The 16,826-nt window shown below is 43.1% G+C and overlaps 1 protein-coding gene across 3 annotated transcripts in view; it reads left to right on the forward strand.

Moving 5' to 3' along the window:
- Positions 1-16,826, forward strand: part of CACNA2D3 (calcium voltage-gated channel auxiliary subunit alpha2delta 3) — a 1,591,404-nt gene that overhangs the window by 777,689 nt on the left and 796,889 nt on the right. For all 3 annotated transcript variants that reach the window (XM_073644583.1, XM_073644584.1, XM_073644585.1), the window contains one exon: positions 13,064-13,153. In XM_073644583.1, the coding sequence (XP_073500684.1) occupies positions 13,064-13,153 (90 nt within the window). The remainder of the gene's footprint in view (positions 1-13,063; positions 13,154-16,826) is intronic.

The raw sequence follows: 16,826 nt of genomic DNA on the forward strand, positions 1-16,826 counted from the left end.
CTCTTGGACGGTTGGGAGAAGTTGCTCTTGGAGGACATTCTGGTACCATTCTTTATTCATGGCTGTGTTTTAAGGCAAGACTGTGAGTGAGCCGATTCCCTTGGCTGAGAAGCAACCCCACACATGAATGGTTTCAGGATGCTTTACAGTTGGCATGAGACAAGACTGGTGGTAGCGCTCACCTGTTCTTCACCGAATAAGCTGTTTTCCAGATGTCCCAAACAATCGAAAAGGGGATTCATCAGAGAAAATGACTTTGCCCCAGTCCTCAGCAGTCCACTCACTGTACCTTTTGCAGAATATCAGTCGGTCCCTGATGTTTTTTCTGGAGAGAAGTGGCTTCTTTGCTGCCCTCCTTGAAACCAGCCCTTGCTCAAAGAGTCTCCGCCTCACAGTGCGTGCAGAAGCACTCACACCAGCCTGCTGCCATTCCTGAGCAAGCTCGGCACTGCTGGTAGTCCGATCCCGCAGCTGAAACAGTTTTAAGATACGGTCCTGGCGCTTGCTGGTCTTTCTTGGGCGCCCTGGAGCCTTTTTGACAACAATAGAAGCTCTCTCCTTGAAGTTCTTGATGATGCGATAGATTGTTGACTGAGGTGCAATCTTTGTAGCTGCGATACTCTTCCCTGTTAGGCCATTTTTGTGCAGTGCAATGATGGCTGCACGTGTTTCTTTAGAGATAACCATGGTTAACTGAAGAGAAACAATGATACCAAGAACCAGCCTCCTTTTAAAGTGTCCAGTGATGTCATTCTTACTTAATCATGACTGATTGATCGCCAGCCCTGTCCTCATCAACACCCACACCTGTGTTAATGGATCAATCACTAAAACGATGTTAGCTGCTCCTTTTAAGGCAGGACTGCAATGATGTTGAAATGTGTTTTGGGGGTTAAAGTTCATTTTCTGGGCAAATATTGACTTTGCAAGTACAGTAATTGCTGTTAAGCTGATCACTCTTTGACATTCAGGAGTATATGCAAATTGCCATTACAAAAAATGAAGCAGTAAACTTTGGAAAAATTACTATTTGTCTCATTCTCAATACTTTTGGCCATGACTGTAGTACTGAGCAGTGTAGCTGTGAATTCCCCACTGGGGTTAAATAAACAAATTCTAGAAATCAATACCACATTGTGTGTGTGCAGCTCTCTATGTCCCCTTTTCTTCCCCACTTCAATAGATAGGCAGCTGTAATCTGATCCCTCAGTGAGTTGGAAGTCCCTCTTGTTCTTACAAAGATGGATTTTATAAAGCCCAATTTAGAAGAGAATACCTCAATAATTAAAATAAAAACATTTTGTAGAGACTCACATATGAAGTAATATGAACAATATAATAATGAGAAAAAGTGAACACCAGTTGTCATTAATGTCCGCATAAGGCGAAATGCAAAAAAACAACAATGAAATTGATTGGTGACCAAGATAAAGAAGTAATACTAACCTGATTGCATGATATGGCCTGCTCCCTCTCCACACCACTCCAACTTAGGTTTCGCTACATTGCTTCTTCAGGGAGATGAAGTTTAGCAGTTTTTAAGAACAAGTGATGAGTTCAAGAGGCAAGAGGCAAGGGGAGGTGAAGTGGATCAAAAGTGGAGAAAGTAGTACATTTCTTTGACAAGATATGTTATAAAGTTTCTTATATTTGCTTGTACTATTGATTTAATTAAAGTTTGTTGAAATAACAGTGCCATGATTTAAAGGGAATCTGTCAGCAGATTTTTGGTACCTCGTCTGAGAGCAGCATAATGTAGGCAAAGTGAAGTTGAATCCAAATATGTATCACTTAGATTACTGGGTGCAACCGTTCTGACTCAATCAGAGCTTTTAGATTTAGCAATACAGCAGAGCTGAGGAAGCTAACTCCGCCCACACCAGGCTCTGTATGTAAAATGACCATAGACAGTGAGATGCCTATCACAGGAAGGGGGCGTGTCGGACCAGGAGGCTCGCACTGCTCTAATCCAGCAATGATAAGCTCCTGATACTAAAATAATCATTGCAAGCAAACAACAGCACGGAGCTTGATAACAGAGACATCACTGAAATCTGTGTTTTAACCCCTAGGCATGCTGTTTTCAGCTTGCATAGTGAAAACCTGCTGACAGATTCCCCTTAAAGGGGTTGTCATGGTATATAATATCGATGAGCTATTTTTTAAAAATAAGTCAGCAATATCAATTCTGTGGGGATCAGACTTACACCACCCTGACCGATCAGCTGTTAGCAGCTAGGTCGGAGGCTAAATGTAGACAACGAACAAAGTAGAACAGCTCGGCTCCCCTCAATGTGTAACTGCCACTCTTGGATACTGTTGATCATCTCCTATTTAAAGGACCTGATAATGGGGGTGCCAGGCGTCGGTCACCAACCGATCTTATATTGATGGTTGATATTGATGTGATGATTGATGATAATTAATGATGATTGATGATGTGTTGATATGATGGTTGATAGTTGATATTGATATATTCCATGGTTCGGGCTGTTCCTTTAAGTATTGAACTTTTTCATAGTTGCATAATATAACCCCCTTATATAGAGTCTTCATTCTCTGGAAAGTATAAAATGGAGCTTACGCTGTCTTTAAATTTCAGTACAGGTTTCATTTACGATGTAAAATAAATGCTGGTATTTAAGAGATGAATGAGCATTAGCTTTATGGTTTCCCTTTATTGAGGGCTTTGTAGAAATAGCAAATCTTTCAGCAGCTTCTCCCTTTAGACGGAACATTCCGAAAGTGCCTTGTCGCAGGGGTGTTGATTTCCTCTGAAACAGAGGGCTTTGTAAGTCACATGATATTTGCAGAAATACCTTTGCGCCTTTCATCGTAGTTTAATATGTTTCATTTTTTTCTGTACTTTTTGATATATCTCCGAATACCATTGGAAATCACAGCTGTGAAAGTATTTTCAAGAGCGGCCAAATCATCCATAGGTTTGTCGGTCACGAGCACTTACCTACACTCCTCGCTGGCATCCAGTGACATTACACAGAGCCCTTGTTTATATTAGGGGGATGTGAATGGAAATTGGAGACTTCAACTGATCTTTACTTTAGCGGAACGTTCATTTGAAAGGACAACGGAAACGTCTGAAATAAAACTGATGAGGACGGTATCTTTGCAGCATGAAGACTGGAGAACATGTCATTAACTCATCATTTTCTCGCCGTCACATACCAGCTTCTGTTCGCTGTCGAGCCTGCGAGCAAAGAACGCGGCTTCATTAAAATTCATAGTCCGTGAAACCCATATTGGATACAATTTTGTACACAAAACAAATTTGAGCATTTTATTTGATACATTCTTACAGTACACTGAACACTTCAATACGCTTATTCCTCGGAGATATAATCAGCTGGGACCTTGTATATCACAGCTCGGTGTCACTCCTCGGGTGATCGGGGAATTGATATAGCCAGGAAATACCACAATACCCTTATATGTGCCCAGGAGATACACAGAATAAAATTAAAATTCTCCACTGGAACAAAGACTTCATTTTTGTCATATGGTGCAGTTTACTCAAATGATTGTGAGCAATTTAAATAAAAATGAAATGTCCCTTTAAAATAAGGAATATGACATATTTAGCACATTTTTCAGCTCTTATCTGGGGCATAATTAGCAACCATGGTGGCACATGAAACTTATATTGCAACCACCTTCAGTATTAAGTGAGTTCATAAAATGTTTTCCATTAACTCTTTGGACCCAGACTGATCTGCAATCTATTACCCATTACTCTTATTAACGCTCATTATACTGTATGGTGGACTATGTGGAGCCATTCTACTGTATGGAGGACTATGTGGGGCCATTATAATGTATGGAGGACTATGTGAGGTCCATTATACTGTATGGAGGACTATGTGGGGCCATTATACTCTATGGAGAACTTTGTGATGCCCATTATTCTGTATGGAGGACTATGTGGGGCCCATTATACTCTATGGAGGACTATGTGGGGCCCATTATACTGTATGGAGGACTATGTGGGGCCAATATTCTGTATGGAGAACTTTGTGGTGCCCATTATACTGCACGGAGGACTATGTGGAGCCCATTATACTGCATGGAGGACTATGTGGGGCCATTATTCTGTATGGAGAACTTTGTGGTGCCCATTATACTGTATGGAGGACTATGTGGAGCCCATTATACTGTATGGAGGACTATGTGGGGCCATTATTCTGTATGGAGAACATTGTGGTGCCCATTATACTGCACAGAGGACTATGTGGAGCCCATTCTACTGTATGGAGGACTATGTGGGGCCATTATTCTGTATGGAGAACTTTGTGGTGCCCATTATACTGTATGGAGGACTATGTGGAGCCCATTATACTGTATGGAGGACTATGTGGGGCTATTGTTCTGTATGTAGAACTTTGTGGTGCCCATTATACTGTATGGAGGACTATGTGGAGCCCATTATACTGTATGGAGGACTATGTGGAGCCCATTATACTGTATGGAGGACTATGTGGGGCCCTATATACTGTAAGGAGGACTATGTGGGTCATTATATTGTATGGAGGACTATGTGGGGCCCATTATTCTGTATGGAGGACTATGTGGGGCCCATTATTCTGTATGGAGGACTATGTGGGGTCCATTATTCTGTATGGAGGACTATGTGGGTCCATCATTCTGTATGAAGGACTATGTGGGGTCCATTATTCTGTATGGAGGACTATGTGGGGCCCATTATTCTGTATGGAGGACTATGTGGGTCATTACATTGTATGGAGGACTATGTGGGGTCCATTATTTTGTATGGAGGACTATGTGGAGTCCATTATTCTGTATGGAGGATTATGTGGAGCCATTATACTGTATGGAGGACTATGTGGAGCCCATTATACTGTATGGAGGACTATGTGGGGCCATTATTCTGTATGGAGAACTTTGTGATGCCCATTATTCTGTATGGAGGACTATGTGGGGCCCATTATTTTGTATGGAAGACTATGTGGGATCCATTATTCTGTATGGAGGACAATGTGGGGCCCATTATTCTGTATGGAGGACTATGTGGGTCATTATATTGTATGGAGGACTATGTGGGATCCATTATTCTGTATGGAGGACTATGTGGGGCCATTATACTGTATGGAGGACTATGTGGAGCCCATTATACTGTATGGAGGACTATGTGGGGCCATTTTTCTGTATGGAGAACTTTGTGATGCCCATTATTCTGTATGGAGGACTATGTGGGGCCCATTATACTGTAAGGAGGACTATGTGGGTCATTATATTGTATGGAGGACTATGTGGGGCCCATTATTCTGTATGGAGGACTATGTGGGGCCCATTATTCTGTATGGAGGACTATGTGGAGTCCATTATTCAGTATGGAGAGCTATGTGGGGCCCATTGTTCTGTATGGAGGACTATGTGGGGTCCATTATTCTGTATCGAGGACTATGTGGGGTCCATTATTCTGTATCGAGGACTACGTGGATTCCATTATTCTGTATCGAGGACTACGTGGATTCCATTATTCTGTATGGAGGACTATGTGGGGCCCATTATTCTGTATGGAGGACTATGTGGGTCATTATATTGTATGAAGGACTATGTGGGGTCCATTATACTGTATGGAGGACTATGTGGAGTCCATTATACTGTATGGAGGACTATGTGGGGTCCATTATTCTGTATGGAGGACTATGTGGATTCCATTATTCTGTATGGAGGACTATGTGAGGCCCATTATTCTGTATGGAGGACTGTGGGGCCCATTATTCTGTATGGAGGACTATGAGGGGCCCATTATACTGTATGGAGGACTATGTGGGGCCATTATTCTGTATGGAGAACTTTGTGATGCCCATTATTCTGTATGGAGGACTATGTGAAGCCTATTATACTGTAAGGAGGACTATGTAGGTCATTATATTGTGTGGAGGACTATGTGGGGCCATTATTCTGTATGGAGGACTATGTGGGTTCCATTATTCTGTATGGAGGACTATGTGGGGCCCATTATTCTGTATGGAGGACTATGTGGGTCATTATATTGTATAGAGGACTATGTAGGGTCCATTATTCTGTATGGAGGACTATGTGGAGCCCATTATTCTGTATGGAGGATTATGTGGGGCCATTATTCTGTATGGAGGACTATGTGGGTCATTATTCTGTATGGAGGACTATGTGGAGCCCATTATACTGTATGGAGGACTATGTGGGGCCATTATTCTGTATGGAGAACTTTGTGGTGCCCATTATACTGTAAGGAGGACTATGTGGAGCCCATTATACTGTATGGAGGACTATGTGGGGCCATTATTCTGTATGGAGAACTTTGTGATGCCCATTATTCTGTATGGAGGATTATGTGGGGCCCATTATACTGTAAGGAGGACTATGTGGGTCATTATATTGTATGGAGGACTATGTGGGGCCCATTATTCTGTATGGAGGACTATGAGGGGCCCATTATTCTGTATGGAGGACTATGTGGGGTCCATTATTCTGTATGGAGGACTATGTGGGGCCCATTATTCTGTATGGAGGACTATGTGGAGTCCATTATTCTGTATGGAGGACTATGTGGAGTCCATTATTCTGTATGGAGGACTATGTGGGGCCATTATACTGTATGAAGGACTATGTGGGCCCACTGTTCTGTATGGCGGACTATGTGGGGTCCATTATACTGTATGGAAAGCTTTGTGCGGCAATTATACTGTTTGGATGACTATATGGGCGCCATTATTCTGTATGCAGGACTATGTGGGGCCATTATACTGTATGGAGGACTATGTGGGGTCCATTATTCTGTATGGAGGGCTATGTGGGACCCATTATTCTGTATGGAGGACTATGTGGAGCCCATTATACTGTATGGAGTACTATGTGGGGTCCATTATTCTGTATGGAGGACTGTGTGGGGCCCATTATACTGTTTGGAGGACTATGTGGGGCCCATTATACTGTATACTGGTTGGCCCTTGACTTTGTCCAAGTTTTCATTTTGGCCCTCTGTGTGTGTGAGTTTGACATTCCTGCTCTATAGTAATTAATAACTACACCCCAACTTTGAGAGGAGATGACCCCTTAGGTTTCGGGTCTCCTTAGAAGCCGCTATGTCTGCTACCAGTTGGTCATGCTCATGATCAGGCTTAGAATTCACCAAATAAGTCTGATAGATCTTTTATTCCGACCTAATTGGCACTACGACCCAATATTTTTTCGATTATAAGAAGTAACATAAGGGCTTAATCAGATGTCTGTTTTTTTCAAGTACGAGAAAAACGGTCTAAGTTTCATCAGTATTTTTGATCAAAGTTTCATCTGAGTGTCAGCAGAGTATCATCAGTTTAGTCCTAGTTTCATCAGCTTTTCCTGAATTATATATCTATGTTATATTTTACACTGATCCTATAACTATTATTAGGGATCAGTCAGGATTGAGCCCTCTGTTGCCTTCTCATAGGATGGGCAACAGATAAGAGATTTTGGAGTCTGAGTTCTCGATGCCCAGGCAATCAGAGTAATTTGTACCCATTACATTGAGGGCAAGGTTAGGTGCAGATCACACCCCCCCCAATCCTAATGTACAAACAGAGGAGGACATACAGTAGAGCAGCTTTCCTGTTCTTCATGGTTGAGCGGAACTCAAGTGTCATCATTATCCTGTGCATTCACTAAATTTTCTTCTTCTGTGGCAGCACACAAACACATGAGAATCCCATGCATCTAAAGGGCCATGAGTCTGATATGACTAAAACACCCTATTATTATTATTATTTATTTATATAGCACCATTGATTCCATGGTGCTGTACATAAGAAGGGGTTACATACCAAATACAGATATCACTTACAGTAACAAACAATGACAGACTGGTACTGAGGGAGGAGGACCATGCCCTTGCGGGCTTACATTCTACAGGGTGGTGGGGAAGGAGACAGTAGGTGGGCGGTTGCATCAGCTGTGGTGTTGGTGAGGCACAGGTCCGGTGTTGGTAAGACAGCAGCTCCAGTGGTGTTGAGGAGGCAGCGGGGTCATGGCAGGCTGTAGGCTTTCTTGAAGAGATGGGTTTTCAGGTTCTGTCTGAAGGATCTGAGTGTGGTGGATAGTCGGGGCACAGAATTCCAGAGGATAGGGGATATTCGGGAAGAGTCTTGGAGGCGATTGGGTAAGGAACGAATAAGTGTGGAGGAGAGAAGGAGGTCTTGGGAGGACCGGAGATTACGTGAGGGAAAATATCGGGAGATTAGTTCAGAGATGCACGGAGGAGAATGGTTATGGATGGCTTTGTAGGTCAGTGTTAGTAGTTTGAATTGGATACGCTGGGGAAATGGTAGCCAGTGAAGGGATTTGCAGAGGGGAGAAGCAGGGAGAAGAATTGATTGGAGAGGTGCGAGAGTGTTAGCAGGTAGGCCACAGAGGAGGATGTTGCAGTAGTCCAGACGGGAGATGATGAAAGAATGCATAAGCATTTTAGTAGATTGAGGGTTAAGGAAGGGACGGATTCTGGAAATATTTTTGAGCTGGAGGCGACAAGAGGTGGAAAGAGCTTGGATGTGTGGTTTGAAGGACAGGGCAGAGTCAAGGGTTACTTCGAGGCAGCGGATGTCCGGTACAGGGGAAAGCGTGATGTTGTTTATTGTGATATATAGATCAGGTAGGGAAGATACTTGAGATGGAGGAAACATAAGTTCAGTTTTGTTCACATTGAGCTTGAGGACTGGGACTCTTAAAAGCAGAGAGATCTACCTCTCTGGCCCAGACGTCACCTGAGTGTCATCAGCGTATAGGTGACACTGGAAGCCATGGGAATTTATGAGTTGTCCCAGGCCAAGGGTATAGATTGAGAAGAGAAGGGGTCCTAGGACAGAGCCTTGAGGGACTCCAACCGACAGATGGTGGGATGAGGAGTTAGTGTGGGAGTGGGAGACGCTAAATATATGGTTGGAAAGGTATGAGGAGATCCAGGATCGGGCAAGGTCTTTAACGCCAAAGGAAGAGAGGATCTGTAGTAGGAGGCAGTGGTCAACTATGTCAAAGGTAGAGGACAGATCTAGAAGGAGGAGTATAGAAAATTGTCTGTTAGCTTTGGCTGTAAGTAGGTCATTAGTAATTTTGGTCAGGGCAGTTTCAGTGGAATGATGGGGATGGAAACCAGATTGTAGGTTGTCAAAGAGCAAGTTAGATGAGAGATGGGAGGAAAGTTTAGCATGAACATGTTGCTCAAGGAGTTTGGAAGCAAATGGGAGCAGCGATATGGGGCGATAGCTTGACATAGTGGTCGGGTCGAGGGATGGCTTTTTGAGGATAGGCGTGATTGTGCCATGTTTGAAAGCAGAAGGGAAGGTACCAGAGGTTAGTGATAGGTTGAGGAGGTGGGTTAGAGCCAGGATAAGTGTTGTAGTGAGGTTGGGGAAGAGGAGGGATGGGGTCGAGTGCACAAGTGGTGAGGTGTGATTTGGAGAGGAAGCGAGTAAGCTCTCCTTCAGTGATGTTGGAGAGGGAGGTTATAGGGGAAGGACAATGGTCTGGTATACAAAGGGATTGTGGTGGTTGAACAATAAAGACTTGCCTTGTTTGGTCGATCTTATTTTTGAAGTGTGTGGCAAAGTCCGCAGCAGAGATGAGGGGGGTCAGAGGGGGCAGTGGAGGGTGGAGGAGGGAGTTAAGTGTTGAATAACTGTTTGGGATTGAAGGATAAGGAAGATACAAGAGTTGTGAACTAGGCCTGTTTAGCAGAGGTGAGGGCTGATTTGAAAGTCAGTGTTGCTTGTTTTAATGCAGTGAAGTCATTATGTAAATGTGTTTTCTTCCAATGCCGCTCCGCAACCCTGGATGCTTGCCGAAGTTATTTAGTGAGGTTATTATACACCTTGGTTAGCACTCCAGCTTTACAGCGCAGGGGTCCTTGGTTCAAATCTCACCAAGGACAAGCTATGCAAGGAGTTTGTATGTTCTCCACATGTTTGTGTGGGTTTCCTCCAGGTTCTCTGGTTTCCTCCCGCAGTCCAAAAACATACTGATAGGGAATGTAATTTGTGAGCCCCCATGGGAACAGTGATGATGGTGTCTGTAAAGCGCTGTGGAATATGTTGGCACTATATAAGTAAGCATAATAAATAATAATATACGTTAGATGACTCTTGGCCAATGATGGTAGATATCTGGACCATCTCACAGCGCTCATGTGTTCTCTATGAGAGCTCCACTGCCAGAAATCTCTGGTTTGAAGAAAAGGATTCGGCAGTCCAAAATCGGACATGCCGAATCCTTCACTCCCCAAATAATTAATTGTCCCCATACTCATTAGACTGTCGGCTAAACCCTTCGTTGGGTTCAGTTGACGTAAGTCTAATGTGTATGGTGGCTTAACGACAGGTTCTGCATGCATTTCTTTAATTTTAGTAATTGCAATCACAACCCTTCAAATTAATTTAAAAAAACTAAGGCTATAAATTGAAATTATTGTTGGTGCATTGTGAAATATTCCTTCATGATTTACCAAATGGCTCAGCTTAAAATTGCAATTACCACAATCCTATTTTCAATAGCAATAAACAAATCCAAAGCCATTGATCTAGAAATACCATAAGATGTGGCATCAGAACAATGCAGCTGAGCTCACAAACCCCGGCAGAACTTGATTCCTATCCAGCTAATTGACAATCCATATTTTTCCAAGTGACACTTTTCATACGCTGTTATGCATTTTTTTTCCGCATCCTCGCGATGAATTACCCTTTTTAATTATATAACAGCCTATTACTTTGCATGTAATTTACTGACATATTTGTTGCTTAAGTGGCTTAACACATTTATGTCCGCAATCCTTATGTAGATGAGCTAAATCTGAGCTTGCCTTGTGGCTATTGGAGTATTGAGTTGTTGAAAAATGTTTTTAGTAGGCTAGCGCGAGAATTAAACTGCGCTGATTGCTAGAGAATTCCCAACAGTTCATATAATCAGGACAGAATCTACAAAGATAAGAGTTTATAAAGCTTCATCTATTGGATTTGACGCGCCCCCTGGGCTGTGGGGTACTTGGTAGCCTGGCCGGTCGGTGCTGGGGGATGTTACGGTGGCAGTGACCCGGTCCATGACACAAGGCGGTCAATTAAAGGGAAAAGTAAAAGGGAATAAAGTTTTTAGGATAATAATGTTCGTGACCGCCGCTGCGGTGCAGATCCTCTGGAGCTGATGGTGACGCAGCAGAGTTGGTTCAGCTCTCCACAGGCAGAGCTTAGCTCCAGGGCAGGATATAGGGGTTTTATAAGGTAGATGTTGTTGGTGCTGTGTAGTGCAGGGCTGGTGATGGCGCAGCAATAAGTCCAGGACACAGTGGGGTGCAGTCTTCAAGGTTTACTCACAGTTGGTCAAGACTCCAGGTTACCAGAGCCAGTGTGTAACCACCCACGTCGTCCTGTGTTCACTAGGAAAGGGGTTCAGCAACTCTCAAGTATCTCAGGAGTACTTAAACGGGACCCCGTTCTATGTTCCTTTCCCGGTCGTCCTCCCTGCGCTGGCTCTCGCCCTCCTGCCCTGTGCCTCACAATCAGTGTCCAAAGCTGGTAACCTCGGGTCTTGTCGGGCGACTTTCAATCCCCTGGACCCTATGCGGCCACCTTTTCGGCGATGTAATTGTAGTGGTTGGCTGCAGCACCTTGCAAATACAGCAGCCTCCGGTTTTCTAGCTGAGCCTGATTATTCTCCACTAGTTTAGGGGCCGGTCCCCTCTGCGGCCTGATCTCTCCACGTCAGCGTAGATTCAGGCGCACGGGTGGCTTCCTGCACTCACCGTGCCCCTGGGATCCCTTCTGTCTCTGGAGCCTTTCCTCTGCTCTCGTTCTCTCTCACTCTCCTGGGCCTCTCTTACTAGGCCTGACGTTCTCTCTCCTGAGCGGAGCTTCCACCCTCTCTTTTATACTGCTTCCCTCTGTGCTACCCTGATCTTCTTCCTCCACCCCCACCCACTACATGGTTCCCCCTCTCTTGGTTCCCCCCCTTCCAACCAGGGACAGGGCTCAGCAGTGGATAAGTGCATCTTGCCCCTCCTGCTGGTCTGGAGTGGTGTAGTGTTGGATGTAGGTGGGTGGGTCCCGGGTAGTGCTCCATCCTTACCTGAGAGTGGGGTACCACACCTCTGGGTGAGATGCAGTACCTCTGTGGCGACTAAACCCACAGGGGCGCCACAGATTCACCATAGATGGTAAAACTGTTTGGGGTATTATGAGATTATAAACATGGCTACTTTCTTCCCGAAACAACGGCATTCTTGTCAGTCAATGGCAGAGTCTGGTCTCTCAAGATTGAGATATATCCAAACAAAAATGGAACAGCACCTCTTATTTGAGATTTTATTACAATTCAATTTTAAAGAGAACCTTTCACTTGATTTTTTTTTATTTAAACTGAGCCCCTCATCCATTTGCTGCTGCTACACTGATTCTGGAACCAATTTTCTTTTTCTTATGAGTCCCTCTATGCCAAAATTATGCCCAAGGTAATACATTTTCCATTCAACCAACTGGGTGTATAGTACAGAAATTCTTTGCGGGCGTTTGCTTTTTTTCCCTTGATACTGACCAATCAAAACACGGCCACGCCCCAGAGGAGTTCTGTGGTATACACCCAGTTGTTGAAGGGAAATGTTGCATTTTTACTACCAGGGGCATAACTTTATAACTCAGAGGCACAGAAGAAAAAGAAAAAACTGTTCCACAACATTCTGAATATTTTGGTTCTTCTGATGAAGAACTTGGTCCTACTTCGAAACGTGAGTATACACAGCATGGTCAGTCCTCTACAACGTCTTCTGGATTTCTTGAATTACAACAGCAGTGCTGGCTACTACTTCTATCCTCACACTACTTGCAATTACCTCAATTGCCAGTCTCTGTTAAGGCCTTCACATGTGGTCTCAAATGACTGTAAAAACAAGGTGCGGTCATATCTATATGTGTATAAGTGATAGCTGACTGTAATAATTAAGCCACTGGATATCTAATCTATTTTAAATTTGGCATTTTTTTTATACAAAACACTCCAATAATTTATTTCTTCTTCATTTTAGCACTTCAGGGAGCACTTAGATAAACTTTCAGCCAAAGGGATCGGAATGCTGGACATAGCACTGAATGAAGCCTTTGATTTGCTGAATGAGGTTAGTACTGTATCTGTGGCAGTTTCATTGAAAATATTGATATTATTTTTTATCTCATTTACCATGTATGTTATGGTGTCCAACATCTTTGACTTTTTTTTCTCAATAACCTGATGTCTTAATATTAACATAAGCATTGCAATGTAATAAGGATATAGACTGTTACACTTACTTTATCTTATTTTGAACTTATCAATGGAAGCTCTTTTGGCCTTATTTTATTTTTCTCTTTCCTATATAGTAAGTAGAGTTGAACAAAAAGATTCATAGGACCTTGTTCCACCGGCTACGTCGGTAGTCCGTGACTGCCAGAAAACTGCTCTGCAAAGCTTCTCCTATCTGCCAAGATCGCTGGCCCCTCTTCTGATTAGTAGGTCCAGCACAACATCATCGTTGCATCATGGGTTTACTAATCTACTACCATTCAAGAAGGGCCTGGATCCCTTTCTTGAAAAATATAATATTACTGGTTATAAGCACTAGATTCTGTGATGGGACGTTGATCCAGGGAACTAGTCTGATTATCTGGAGTCGGGAAGGAATTTTTCCCCTAATATGCAGCTATTAATGTCTGCCTCATGGGGTTTTTTCCTTCCCCTGAATAAGCATGTTAGGCTATAGCTTGAACTCGATGGACTTAAGTCTACCTTCAACCTTAAAAACTATGAAACTATGAATCAGAAGAGACGTGGGCAAGTAGTAAGAAGTTTGCAGTGCTGTGGCTCGGCAACAATGGACTACCGAAAGGTTGAGCTTGATGAACCTAAGTCTTTTTTCAACCTATGTAACTCTGTAACTATGACATAGCCATAGGACCAGGGTGCTGTTATTCCATTTTGCTCAACTCTAATAGTAGGAATTTTAAGCTACCACCTTTTGGGCTACCACATCTATGGCTAGATCCACATCGGGAGACTTATACATGAAAACCCTAAGCTGTAGCAAAGTTTTCACCATTTCCAAAATAATGAGACTTAGTTGAGTTGATAAAGAAAAAAAAAGATTTGATGTCCATTATGAAAACACCGATACAGTGTCCCTAACAAATGTTTTTAGATTTTTCTGAATAGTATAAAGTCTTTAGTCGACATGATAAAGGACAAAAAGTATTTTAAGCTTTTATTGTAAGGAAAACAGGGTGCAAGATTAATGTCATTGAATGTACTATGCAATATAGTCTCCAAAAACACTCAGGAGAATGGCTGTTTATGTAGCCTTGCGTAAAAGGGAACATCTATATTATCCTCACTACAGGAAAATTCTTAAAAGGAATCTGTCTCCAAATTTAGGCTTCCTTATCTTAGAGTAGTATAAAATAGAGACAGAGACGCGGATTCCAGCAATGTGTCACTTACTTGGCTCCTTGCTGTGGTTTTGATTTATCTGCTGCAGCTCTGCTAGTCCTCTCAGTGATGAGCTCCTGCGATGTAGTCCTCGAAATTGAGGAGCTATGTAAAACCCCACCCCGATACCAGTGATTGGCAGCTCTCTGCCTGCACTGTGCATTGGAATAAAGCTGGAAATCAATGATGGCAAAATGTAAGTGACCCAGAGTTTCTGCACCTACTATTTTCTGCTCTGAGATGTAATAGCAAAAACCAGGTGACATATTCCCAGATTTAAAGGGAGCCTGTAACATCATTTCAAGCATCTAAACTGTCCCCAGTGCATTGTTAGTGATGCAATGTGCATCACCAACACGTTATTTTCATTAAAAACGGCACTATAATGATGTATAAAAAGAACTTTATATACTTATATAGTACCTGCTCGTTTAGTCATAGGGGGTGTGATTTATTTTCTGTTCAGTGACAGGTGTCGCCGTCCATTCAATTTGTTTGACTTCCCTGGTTGCACCGACGTCAGTAGAATCGCGCGCTTGCGCAGTATGGCGCTTGAAGCCGCGCTTGCACCGTGTGTAGCGTGGAGCCGGCCGCGCTTGCGCAGTCTCGAGTAGGGAGCCGCATGTCATGGCACATGCGCGGCTTACCGCTTGACACTGCGCAAGTGCAGCCAGCTCCAAGCTACACCCTGCACAAGCGCAGCTTCAAGTGCCATACTGCGCAAGCGTGACTCCAAGTGTCACACTGCGCAAGCGCGGCTTCAAGTACCACTCCGCGGAAGCGCAGGATTCTACTGATGTTGGCGCAACCAGGGAAGTCAATCAAATTAAGTGGGCGGCGATGCGGGTGACTGAACAGAAAATGAATCACACTCCTATGACTAAATGAGCAGGTACTATATAAGTATATAAAGTGCTTTTTATACATCATTACAGAGCCATTTTTAATGAAAATAACGTGTTAGTGATGCACATTGCATCACTAACAACGCACTGGGGTCAGTTTAGATGCTTGAAATTACATGACAGGTTCCCTTTAATAATAAACTTTTAAAACATGTAAAGATGTGTTCAAAACTAATAAAAGTTATCATGATGTGAAGAGGAAACACCAGAAAGACATATTCAAACATGTCACCATGACCTACTGAAAATTTCATCTGTTGGAATCCTTGAAGTTAGACCCTTGGAAATTTCTTATTTGATGTATCCTTAAATTATTTTGAAAAAACCTCAGCACAGAAATAGACGGTTGCAATGATTTAGATATTTGAAATTTATTTAACACCAGGAATAATATACAACATCCAACGTTTTGACTCATGTAAAGGTCTTTTTCAAGGACATCTGCGGAGGAGAGAGCCGTACTGTTGCATGTAAGTAGAGTCGCAGTGCTATGCAAGTACCAGTCTGACTCTCTCCTCCACAGATGTTCTTAAAAAACACCCTTGCATAAGTGGACATGTTGGGCAATAGCTGTTTTTCCTGTTGATCAAAGAAACTTTAAACAACTGCCGCAAAATCCATCGCATTCAGCTATTTCTGAGCTGATGTTCTACGATGGTAGTGAAGATTGAACTTGAATTTATTAGGGCACTGTTAACTCCCTCACATACAACACTGCGAAGCACCCAAACATAAATCCGTAATGAGAGAATCAATATTTCTGGTAGTCACGACTTGTCCGACTATCTGACCAACTCAGAAAGATTTTGGAGCCTCACAGAGAGTTCCTTTTGCCTGAAATTAGAATTTAGGATCTTGGTTTATGAGCTAATCTTGATGGTTGGGCACAAAAATGTAGCAGTCACTGACTTTGATGTAGCAGAGCCCAGCAACGGAGCAGATTTGATTATAACAGGTGACTAAGGCTGTGTGCCCATGTAGCATTTTTCAAGCGTATATGCTGCGGAATTTCCGCAGCGTAAACGCTTGAAAAACGCATGTACCGTATATCCGCACCCCATGGTCCCCAATGGGATTCCGCAAGTTCTATGCACATGCTGCGGATTTTTCCGCAGCGTTTATGCCGCGTTCAAAAATCCGCAGCATGTCATTTAATTTTGTGTTTCCGCAAGCGGAATTGCCTTTGTCCAATGCATAAAAAACGCAAGGCAATTGCGCATGTGGAAAACGCGTGATAAACGCACGAAAAATGCGCGATAAACGCGTGCGGAATTCCGCATGCGTTTTTCCCGGAGAGGACTTGCATTTATGCAGCAGAAATTTTCTGCTTCATAAATGCAACGTGGGCACACAGCCTTACAGTAATGGTGTAGCAGAATAGAGTAGATTCAGCATAGTTCATTGATATGCTAAGTAATAAGGAGT

Source organism: Phyllobates terribilis, unplaced genomic scaffold (genome assembly GCF_046119375.1).
Source record: "Phyllobates terribilis strain yellow unplaced genomic scaffold, ASM4611937v1 Scaffold_8__6_contigs__length_399053987, whole genome shotgun sequence".
NCBI classification, from domain to species: domain Eukaryota; kingdom Metazoa; phylum Chordata; class Amphibia; order Anura; family Dendrobatidae; genus Phyllobates; species Phyllobates terribilis.